General features: G+C 43.8%; 1 protein-coding gene across 1 annotated transcript; it reads left to right on the forward strand.

The window, feature by feature from the left end:
- Nucleotides 1–10120: 10120 nt before the first annotated feature.
- Nucleotides 10121–11725, forward strand: LOC138505130 (DNA ligase 1-like). The gene has a single exon (XM_069625422.1). The coding sequence runs from the start codon at nt 10121–10123 to the stop codon at nt 11723–11725; it is 1605 nt and encodes a 534-aa protein (XP_069481523.1).
- The last annotated feature ends 393 nt before the right edge of the window (nt 11726–12118 follow it).

The raw sequence follows: 12118 nt of genomic DNA on the forward strand, positions 1-12118 counted from the left end.
CAATGTAAATTCCTGCTCAAATGAGACACGCGCCTCCTGGTAACGGTGCTCCCCCTGCTCAAGCTCGGCGTAGGATAGTGTCTTTGTCTTGGTAGTTGAACAAACACACTATTATCGAGTGTGAATTCTGGCCAGGCTTCAGAGTCGGTCCCAGCGACCTATGTGCCGTTTGACAATTGGGGAGATCCTGAAGTATCTCTTTGATAAAGTTTCCATGAAGAGTTCCATATAGTCTTTCGGAGCAGTCTTGGGTAGGCACACAATCCGAACATTATTCTTGCAAGAGCTTGACTCCAGGTCCTTGCTACGTGCCTGGACCACCTTCATGTCAGATTGTAGGCTTTGTAGTATTCGCCAGATTCTGGGCATCTCCGTCCTCCAAAGCACTAGTGTGCTTCTCCATCTCAGTTATGCGGTTGCTCTTCTTATCAATCCTCTGCTGCATCAGGTCGACCCTGCACAACAGGCTTTCAAGCTTGGTATTTAGTGTCTCAAACCCCTCCTACAGCTGTGAGAGGATCAGGGACACATCTGGCACCGCCGCTGCAGCATCCTTCTGGGAGTTAAACCGCTCCACCATGCTTGCTTCACTCCTCCGCTGGGTGTCCTAGTCCGCCCCTTGTGTCGCCACAGGGTTGGCGGTAATGGTACTACGGGACCGGTAGTCGAGGTTCAGCTTGCCATGCCTCTTGTTACTCATATTCTGGAGAGCTCACACTGGCAGACCAGAGCAGACAGGGACCCAGAGAATACCAGGCCCCTTAGATGTTTCTCGGTTGGGGTATCAAGTATCAGTCAAAGAAAAAGTAAAAGAAAAGATTTGTCAAAAGGTATCCGGTTGTTTCTTGGGTGAAAAGTCGTAAATTGAGGACAGGAAGGATGAAGTCCTGGGAGAGCAGAACGAGGAACACCTTCCTAATAGATTTCAATACCTGAGGTAGCCCAAGGCAGGTAAACAGAGTAATGGCCGCAAGGCGGATAGCGGAAAAGGACGGAAGAGACCGTGAAAGGGCAGCTAGAAGCAATGACTGAAGCTGAGAAGAGGAAAGGAAAAAGGCAGGTTAAAGGCAATAGGTAAGAAAAACAAACCAGATGTAGGTAGGAGGGAGGCAAAGGAAAGGAAACGGGATGGGACCCGTGAAAAAAGGGAACTTGCGCTGTGGCAGCAGTCGAAGTCGAGGCACGAAGCTACCGAAGCGCAAAAACCGAGACAGAAAGTAAAGCGCAAAGTAGAAATACAAACCGTCCGAAAAGGACGAGAGAAAAGGCACAGCAAGAAGCGTTAAGAGACAGAAAGCGACACGAGGAATAGCGAGAGGAAAACAGCATGTAGACCCAAAGGTGAAAGTGAAAGGGTTGCAATGCAACATTGTTAGAGAGAGGCATGGTTATGTAGGAAAACAAAGAAAGAGACAGAAACAACTAGACCAGCACCGTGAGAACGGAAGAAAATGTGATGGAGTACTCTAATGGCGGCAAGCCATACATGTGTTCCACAAGCGCCAGGAGGGCAGGCGTCTGATAGCTTTGCCCTCCCCCAGATTGTGCTTTCGTGCTCCACCTTTTATCCATGTGCGGAGGTTTGATGGAAGTCAGATGCGTGTAATGATCAGTAATTGCCTGACTCTGCCTGACCATTGTGTTGGGATAGCTCAGGTATTCGGCTCGGGTGTTTTTTCTCTCACAGTGAGAAAGGGTTTGTGTCGGGAAAGGGGGGGTTGAGTTCCTGTATCCTACCTGGTAGGATGGGGAAAAGGTGTTACAGGGAAGGGGATACCACGTCTCGCCGTCCGGTGTCCCACTTCCACTCCCTGACGATCCCTCATCCATGTGATCTTCCCACACTTGTCCACCTCCAGGAACTGGATACAAAAGCGATGTCTGTGTCCTGGCCACCTGCATGACAGATCCCTGGGGACTAGCGGGTGGGATACCTTCAGGTTTTGCACACACCCTTACCCTATGAGAGGTGGATATAACTGGTATTTGTCCAGGTTCTTCACTTTTACAACCTAGGAAAGAACATTGATGAGATGTATCCAAGGACTCTTGCATATAACTATAATCCTATGGGTTTTCTAGGTCTTGTGGGAGGGTCATGGAGTTTTGTTTCTTCCCAATCCCATCTTGGGGAGTTTTGGGAATAGTAATTAGAATGCCAGCAGTCCTGGGGTGAAAATTCTCTATAAGAAGATGGGGTTTCCTGCAAGAGAGTGGAAAACGGAGGGAAGTCTCAATCTACAATGACTTCTTCGTGGAGTTCAGGAATAATGGCTGAAGATATTGGACATGACTCGCCCCTCATGGTAAGGTTTACGGTTGTCTTAGGGTAAATTCCCTGTGTACACATGTAACTCTAACTAGGGTGGCGTTTTCGAGATCCGTTGTGGTGACCAAGTTGGCTCTTATGGCGGTTTGCTTGCTACCCAAGTCAATTAGGTCTTTCACTTGTCTCCCATTTACCCAGGTCTTTTTATATGTGAAGTCAGCCGAATACTGACACAAACTTATGCTGAAGGTTTCCAGATCCTCTTCTCTTTAAACAGCCTATTTCCATAGGTTCTTCTCTCGAGGTTTTTGGGCAGTGTCTGACCAGGTGACCGGTTTCTCTACATGAAAAGCAGATAGGGGAGGTGGTCTGCTTCCTTTAGGTTCCTCCCTTTTACTCACTTTTTTATTTTCAGGGTCAGGTCTTTTACCTTCTATTCTTTCCTACAGTATCATTTTTTTGATTTTATATGACCCTCCTTGTTTGTCTACTACTTGGTGTTGGGGTCGGTGAATAGGTTTGTAATCTTTTCATTCCTGACCTCTTTGTACCGAGTGGAAGTGTTTGGCTGCAGCCGATTGATTTTGGCCAGTCTCAATGGCCATGGCTATGGTAGGTCAATTTAATTTTAATACTGCTTTTTGCAAAAAAGGGGGTAAAGGATTGGTAAATTGTTCTAAAGTCATAATTTCTATCAATTCTTCCATTGTTTTGTTATTAATCCACAGAGCAATGGTATTTTTAACACGTTCCCCCATTTAAAGGGGGTTTTCTCCAGGATTTAATCTAATGTCCCTACATTTTTGCCGATAGAATTTACAGGTTTTGCCTACTGTTTTCAATGGCCTTTCTTTTATGGATGTAAAGGTTGATCCCTGGGCAAGATTAAGTAGTTGGTAGGCAGTCTATAGTTTACCTTTTAACAGGGGCCCTAAGTAACATCTCTTCAGATTTTCTTCCCATCCTAACTGCTCGGCTGATCGTTCAAAATTCAGAAAGAAGTTCCCTAGGTCTTCTCCTTCTAGGTATGGTTGAAGTATCCCCTGGGGTATTAGGCGTCTGGGCTGCAACTCAACCAATTTTGGCAAGTTTTCTTGAAGCCTAGCTTCAGCCCGAATTTGATGGGCAGCCAACTGGGCCATGACTGCGGCTAGGTCCGCCATTTCCTCCGGTAGGGGAAGGGTTCCTTCAGTGTTTTTTTCTGAATTGAAAAAAAACCAGGTCTCGACTCGTTCGGATAAGGTTTCGAAATCGTCTGACTCTTCTGAGCCTGATTCTGCCCAAGGAAATTACTTAAATAGATTGGTCTCCAACCCTGATAGACCCAGGGCTGATGGTAACTGGGTATCAAAAAAGGTTTGGGGGTGGTTTAGGGCACTAGGTCTAATAAAATGTGTAGGCTGACCAGGCTTTTAATATTTTTCTTTTCCACTGTTGGATATTGTAATTAGAGAGTGCGGGTGTGTCTAATAAAACGTGGGTTTTGAAAAACAAGTCTTGTTGACCCTTTGGGATGTGCAGTTGAGAGAGCAAAATCTCCTTAGCAATGGATACACGGTCAGAGTCAAGGAGTTCAACGATTGTATTTTCCCCTTCTTGTGGTACAACAATTATCAGCGTGGATTCTCAATTTTTATCAAATTAGTCACATTCCAGTTCTGACACCACATATAAGGAAGGCATGGTATCAGCAGTAGGACAGACACAAGTGACCACAGTTCAAGGATTTTATTGAACTTCAACAAGGGTATAATAAATGCCTATCTAAACTTAAATCTAAGATGGGAGCAAGCTACGACCATCAAATAATAATAAGGCAGTCCTAGTGACGTCTTGTCAAAATAAAAATGGGCCTATACTAAAAAAGACTATTGCCAATCCTTACAACTAAATAACAAAAAGAGTGTGGGAGAGGGTTCACAAGAAAGAAAGAAGTGTTTACAAATGAAAATTCAGGATGTGGTAGAAGGGGGTCTCCCTTCCCCACGTTTTGAGCATGGTACTGGGTGGGTCTCCTAAGCACAGCACACACTCGAGCTTTCCCAGCACAAGATGACAGCTCCGCTTTAGGTATCAGGACCTTCAGTGGTTTAAGTCTCTTTTCTACAAAATGTTTCTTGCCTCCGAGAACCAAATAGGCTCCAAAACAACAAACAAAAAGTTCCTTTCAAATGTACGTTGGGGGATGTCTTTTCACCCCTGGATCCCCTTCTTCCGGGCTTAGATCAACAAACAGTTTTCAGCTATAGCAGGCCCTTCGGTGGTTAACTCTCTTGTTTCCGATGGCCTGATAGGTTCAAAATAACAAACAACAAAGGTTCCTTTGCACTTGCACTTGAGGGGATGATTCTTCACCCCTGGGTCACTGTCTTCCTGGCTCAGACCCTTTTCGAATATCAGCCTCCCTCAGTCTGGTTTACTTTGGCTTACATTCAAAAAGATTTCTCAGTTGTGTTCACGTGTCGTAGTGGTGATGATTTTTCACCCTTGGATCCCCCTCTTCCGGGCTCAGACCTTCTCGACTTTTCACCTCACTCCGTCTGGTTCATTACAGCTTTTTACAAATAGTTTCCCCTGTTACGTTCAGGAGTCTTAATGTCTTTTAAACCATGTTTCACAAATCTCATTGCCTTTGTAAATAGTTCACTGTGGACATCCCTCTTTTGTCAACACACTGTTCGTTGGGACTGTAGGCTTGGCCCTCTTTATTGGCATCCCTCCGCCTGGTTCACTCTTGCCACTTAACAATTCCTTTTACTTTCTCTTGATGTGAGATTCACTTCTCTTGCGTTCTCAATGGTTTGTCGGTCGAAGACTTTTTTCTGTACGGGGATTTTGCTAGACCCCTGTAGGATCCCTTTGACCTTTTTCTCGCGGCTCTCCTAGGGCCTTCTGGTATTTGTAGTTTCATTCAAAGCGGGATTGCCCAGAGTCTTTTGGGTGAGCACCCACGTGGTGTCGGGCCTCTCTGCAGCTGGTTTTTCCCTTAACAGTTTACAGTTCTTTGAAAGTTCTTCAATGTGCCACTTTGTGACTTTCATTCAATACAGTTCGGTTTCTTATCGGTTCTACCCTTGACTCAGAGGCTGTGATGAACCACTTGGCTTTCCTTGTATCTGGAGTAAAGGATGGTACCACGGTAGCAGGTGTCTTTCTCTGCCCTGCTTATCAGGTAGGTATGCTCTGTGTACCGTTTACATCTGCTGCAACAAACTCTGGCTATTGTTCGCAGTCTTATGATTCCTCCCACCGAGGCTTTGCGGGTCTGCGTCGGAAAGGGCAAGGTCGCTGCTCTTCTTGTCACTCCTCCGGTTCTCGTCGCCTTTCCCCTCCTCTTGAACTGCCGTGTCTGGATAGCTGTCTTGTCGTGTGGTCTAGCTTGCTCCTATTGTGCTCTTGTGCTCCACCATGTATCCCTGTGGGGATGGGAAACAGCCTTCAGGTGTGTGTGATTCTGGTCAATGGCCTGACTTTGCCTGAACCTTGGGTTGGGCCATGTCAGGTAAACAGCTTTAGTGTTAGTTCATTGTCTTTCGTGTCAGGAGAAAGTGTTTGTGTCGGAAAAGGGGTTTGGGGAAGTGACATGGGGAATGATATTCTTTGTCCTAGGGGATTTGGTAAATTGAGAAGGGTAAATAAGGGATTCCTGAGATCTACTTGGGAGAATACCCTCAGGTTTCCTTACCTCTATATACAAATAGTGTGGGTGTAGTATTTATAAAAAAAGAAAGAAGTGTTCACAAAAATGACATGTCAGAATGTTCAGGCCGTTGGCCTCCCTTCCCCACATTTTCAGCACGGGACAAGGCAGTTCACTCGAGCGTAGCACAATCTCTGGATTCTTCAGCATGAGGATACAGTTTATTTTTTTATTTTTTTATTGGCTTAGCTGATAAATCAACTTTACAATTTATTTAAACAAAAAATTGAATTTCATTCTTACAATATATAATTCTTTATAATATACAATCAATAATAACACAATTAAAAATCGGTAATAAAGTAAACTCATGTGTGTACATGTAAAATTCTACTCACAGTCTATAAAACCATTTTTGCATCATTAGTCATTCAATTTCAACGCATATAAAAAGTTAAGAACAGCAAATCGATGTATGGTCCGCTGGCATGCGAAGAGAATTCGCCACAATTGCTCATAGGTGACAGTTCGATACTCCCATTTCATTTTTCGAAAGTGCAGTGTGCATAATTTGTGTAACATCATACAATCTATGACCAAATGATGCAAGGTTTCTTTGCTCTCCTTTTGCGTACAAAATCGACAAAGATTTATACAATTCTCAATTTGCCCACATCTATTTAAAATATCTCTCGTTGGCCATAGATTGAATCTTAATCTAAGAAAATCAAGCCTATGTAATGCTGACAGTGATTGCATCATGTATGGTTTGAGAGTGCTGTATTTCTTATCAGTAAATGGATTATTTTTAAAATCATTGTATTTCAGGCATATATTTCAGGCATGTATTTCTAGTGTGAATCCAATCTTGTTGGAAAAGCTTAGTTTTTGCCTTGTTTGGATTCTATAAAAGAGTCTTAATCGAGATTTCTTCTCTCGCCAAAGTATGAACAACCAACTCCATCTATTTCTTAACAAAAATGTGAGTTGATTCAAACATATACTTAGACAATATACTTATCAGCATTTTTCGAATCTGGTGTTAGTAGACACTTCCTGAACAGTGATATAACAAGTCATCTATAATACAATGAAGTACTGTGAGCCACGGAGAGTAGACAGGTGGAAGTCTGTCTACAGTGTTTACTGCTACAAGGGCTTAAAAACCCATTTTGGCCGCGGAGCGGCCGCGGAGAGCTGCGAGGAGGTGCAGTCTGGCAGGAAACTCTGATCTTTTTTTTTTCCTGTTTGCAGTGGAAGTCTGTCTACAGTGTTTACTGCTACAAGGGCTTAAAAACCCATTTTGGCCGCGGAGCGGCCGCGGAGAGCTGCGAGGAGGTGCAGTCTGGCAGGAAACTCTGATCTTTTTTTTTTCCTGTTTGCAGTGGAAGTCTGTCTACAGTGTTTACTGCTACAAGGGCTTAAAAACCCATTTTGGCCGCGGAGCGGCCGTGGAGAGCTGCGAGGAGGTGCAGTCTGGCAGTCTGGCCGCTGGAGCGCTGGAACACTGGGTACTGAGACTGCATAAAGTCAACATACAGCAACTTTGAAAAGGATTAAACAAAGTGTTGGTACCCTTTGTCAGGAATGGACAAAAAAACGGATATCCACCCTACCGCTCCTCCCTCATTACAATACATCTCTATTGACCCACTGTTCAAGAAACAAATAAAAAAATCATCTAGAGGAGAGTTTTGCGACACCATGGATGACACCACTGGGGGCAACAACCCACGGTTAAAAGAACATGAAGAAATGGGCCGCGTGTTAAGGAGCAGCGCACAAAATATAAAAGAAACAGTGTTGAGCGAAACAAGAAAAAAACCACTAAAGAAAACGACTGAAACCTTAACCTCGAAAATCAGCACAGCCTCTCCTTCAATACCCCCCTCAGATCCCCCCACCAATATGTCTCACCTTGGAGAGAGGAGATGAATTCGGAGCCTGGATGCGAGGGACGTGAGCGGCCGCAGAGCTGGGAGAGGCGGGTGCCCCAGTCTCGGTCTCTGCGAGGCGAGGCGGGCGATGATGAAGGGGAGGTGTTCCCAGAGAGACCGGGGCGGGTTCCGCCGTCTCCCGCTCAGGAGGAATGGGGAAAAGGTGTGTCGGGCAGCGGTAGTGATGTGAGAGACTGTTGTGGGGTGAGGGAGAGAGGAATCGAGGCCAACCTGGAACGAGTGGCTCCAGAGCCCAGTGCGGAGCCTGCGGGGAGCGGAGCTAGCGAGCCCACCACTATGCAGGGAGAGATGGTGCCTGCCGAGGGCGGGGCGAAGGAGTGCAAAGTCACAGATAGGAGCAAGGTGTCTGCACGAGTGGTTTTAGGGCTGAGCGCGGAGCTCTTGGGGAACGGAGCTCGCGGGCCCTCCACCGTGCAGAAAAAGGAAGAGACACCACCGGAGGACTTGCTGAGAGAGCAAAGAAAAATTGTCATGGAAGAAGAGCCCGCACGAGCGGTTTCAGGGCTGAGCGTGGAGCTCTTGGAGAGCGGAGCCCACGGGCCCGCTGCCGTGCGGATTGAGGAGACACCATCTGGTGGTACAGCGAAGAAGTGCAAAGCTACAAATTTAACCAGTACAAATGAAAACACACAAAAGAATACAGAGATCGAGGTGAGAAAGACAAACAAGAGGCCAGATCCACAAGATCTTCAAACATGCGAAAGTGACCTTCATCCAGTGATAGTGAGATCTGACCTACCCAGCCCGGAATGGAATCAATCAGAGCCCAGAGATGCGAGCTGTCAGAACATTACCCTATCATACTCGGAGGAACAGGAAGGAGAAGATATGGATGAATTAAATATCCTGAGAGAACATAACTGGGCAAAAACACATACTTATTTACAACTAGAGAAACAAGAAGAAGAGCCTCATCAACCAGTAACAAAACAGTTACTTGAGGATAACTTAAAAGGAAAAGAAACACAAATACTTTCTAGTCACAAAGATAATGAACTTTTAATGGACCAACAAACAAAAAGACTAGGAGGGGAAAAATACAATCCCACTGAGGCGTCGACTCCGAAAAATAGATTTCCACCAAAGCCACAAACGAAAAAAACGGGAAAACCGTTAATACCGTCAAATAACCCGATTGGAAGATTCTTTGAAAAACTGGGGAAGCCTCCGACTGTAAACCGTTTTGAGCTTTCCGATTTAGAAATCTTGGCAGGAATTCCACCATCGCCCCAAAGAAATAAAATTAAACCCACTGAAGATAGAAAAGTCGACAGAGGGAGGAGTCCTACTACCACACATACGTTGGCACCCAAGCCAACCTCCTGCATGCCAAAGGACAGAAACAACTAAAACTGGCATAGATAAGAAAACTACAGAGAATAGACCTCAGGAGCACGAGAAAGATAAAAACAAATCAATACTGAAAATAGTAACATCAGAAAAGGATATCGAAAAAAAACAGGAAGACATATCAAACTCTATTCAGACAGAAGGAAACAATAAAGCCAGGGAATCATCAGAGGTAACAAATAACGAAAATCAAAAAGTGGGGTACACAAAGCCAGACAAACCAGTGGAAAAAACTATTGAGTTTATAGACAACGAAAATAAAAATACGAAAAAGGATAAGAAAATGGAAGACTTGATAAAGCCAAAACCAAGCCATATGTGGAATCAAGAAGAAATAAAATTGGCAGAAGCAATTTTGAACTATAAAAAAATGCTAAAACAAAGAGAGAATACTATAGGCGAGAAGTGCTCGCCGCAACATAAAAAGTTGGACATCTCGACAGACGCCTTACGAGTTTTGTTATCAACGCCACAGAAAGCAAAAATCGAAATTGGAACCCCATTGAAAAAAAAAGAAAAAAACTCACCAGTTAAAAACTCGGACATTTTACCTGTAATGTCAGCCATGACCATTGCTCTGGCACCTTTTGGGAAATTGTACGAAACAATAAATGAAACACTTAAAGATCACACTTCAGTACTAGCAGCATGCAATATGAAGTTAACTCACTTGGAAGGATACATAACAACGTTGGAGGCCTGGAAAGCCTCCACAAAGGAACAAGGCACCATGACGGATAAAACTGAGGTGTTTCAGTTTAAAAAAAAGCAGTATCCTCTTATTCCCAAACTGACCAGAGGGAGACCAGACAAAATAGTTACGAAGAGGAACTAATAGAAACCTCAGCAGATACCAATTGTGATCTGACACCAACTAAAGAAAACGACACGAACTTAAAGAAAATGGAAAAAAAACTAAAAGCGGGACACAAAGAAACTCAGCAAACGAGGGATCAAAATGAAAATAACCCTCAATCCCAGAAACAGAAGATCTCAAAAATCAGTTCAAGTCAAAAAGATAAACTGAGCACTACAGGGTCAAAAGTACAGGAGAAACAAAACACAGAAAAAAACGCAAATTTGAGTATTTCCAAATGGATAGCTGGGATATCCCAAAAAACCAAAAATGTAGAAAGCGAATTACAAGAGATAAACATGAACGCAAATCACAAACGGGTGGAGGAGAGCCCGTCAAATCTGTTGGACCTGAGTACATATTCGATTGAAAACTCAGAGTCAGAAATTCCTCGTCCAATTAAAAAAAAAAGAAAGGTGTCATTTATGGAAGATACCTTACCAATAACAGAACAAAGGGTCAATCACAAGCAGATACAACCAAAAGCACCTGAAAAAGAAATAAATAAAACAGATGACTTAAGCTACAGAAGAAGTCGGATAACCCCAGAAAGGAAAACGTTGTTCCGAGTGGCCAACACAAAGATAAACAAAATTGAACACGAAAAAGTCAGGGATGGCCCTGCACAGAACACAAAGGAAAAGCACGTGAGAGAATGGGCCGGATACACGCCGAACAGCGGAACACGCCACAAACAACACTTTCAATATAACAAAAATGCTCGACAATACAAACCAGAAACTTCTCCATATAGAAAAAGGACAAAAACACCAGAAAATCGAAATAAAAGAAGAGAAAAAACGAGCTCAAGTGAGAGACACTCAGAAAGAAATAAGAGATCAAACAGAAGACCTTCGGATCACCTTACACAGTCTAACTCCACCCGGACATCAACAATTTTCACTCACAAGAGCAATTCATCACGTACCTTGAAACTAGAAAAAAGTGACAAAAAGGGAGAAAAACTTTTATTAAACAGGAGAGCAACCATGAGATTACTACAAAAAGTACAGAAGGGAGATCAAATCAAAAGTGTCGACCTAAACATAGTGGAATTCGCACATAAAACTAGAACGGACAGTATCTTCCTCCATATTACATCGCATACAGTGAAGAAACTGCTGTTGTCTGTGGCAGGAGATTTAGCCAAAAGAGGGTATACCTTAAGAGAAACAACTGCAGAAGAAAGAGGGCACAGAAGAGAGGATGAGTATGACACAAAAGAAAAATGTAAACACGGGACAAACGCAAAAGAAACATGGAAGACAACGCCTGTAACCGAAAGACGAACAAGAACAAAGAGAAAACACAACTATACACCGGAAAGAGAAGAGCAAAAGGAAGAACATGAACGTCGAAAACCACGAGAAACATTAGATCAAAGTGACTTAAGAAAGAAAAAGGACAAAGAAAGAGACAAGATCAAAGAAAATTCTTCAGCCCAAGACAACCGGATACAAAATGATAAGAAATCACAAAGACTACCCCCAAAATACCCGAAAGGGCCGTTTCTGACACAGTCCGGCAGAGAAAAAGATAAACGTATCACATGTAGAAACACATCAACACAGATCCAGACGCAAGAAATAGAAAAAAACACCAACAAATGGGCATGGATTTCTACAGCACTAACAAAATACGTGAGGAAATAGCAATCAAATCGTCAATCTGACAATTTTGTTGGAGAGACGTTAAAGGAGCTACACGAGGGCAAAGAACCGGATCAAAACATCATTCTCGGCTCCTGGAACACAAGAGGCCACATTCACCTGACTCATTCAGGAGATGTCAACCTGGGCCTTTTTGACCTTATAACTTTGCAGGAGACCTGGTTATTATCTCAACCGAGCCTGGATGGTTTTGAAGTATCACTCTCGCCGGCACAAAAAGGAACACGAGGACGTCCTACTTCAGGCTTGTTGACAGCTGTAAAAACTGGCGGAGTGCTTAGAATAGTTCATAACCTGATATCATCCCTGACAATTCAGGCGACATTGCTGGAATGGAATAAAGAGGACCCCCGGCAAAAAAAAAAACCAAGGCAG

Source organism: Ambystoma mexicanum, chromosome 11, assembly GCF_040938575.1.
Source record: "Ambystoma mexicanum isolate Mex_15411 chromosome 11, UKY_AmexF1_1, whole genome shotgun sequence".
NCBI classification, from domain to species: Eukaryota; Metazoa; Chordata; class Amphibia; order Caudata; family Ambystomatidae; genus Ambystoma; species Ambystoma mexicanum.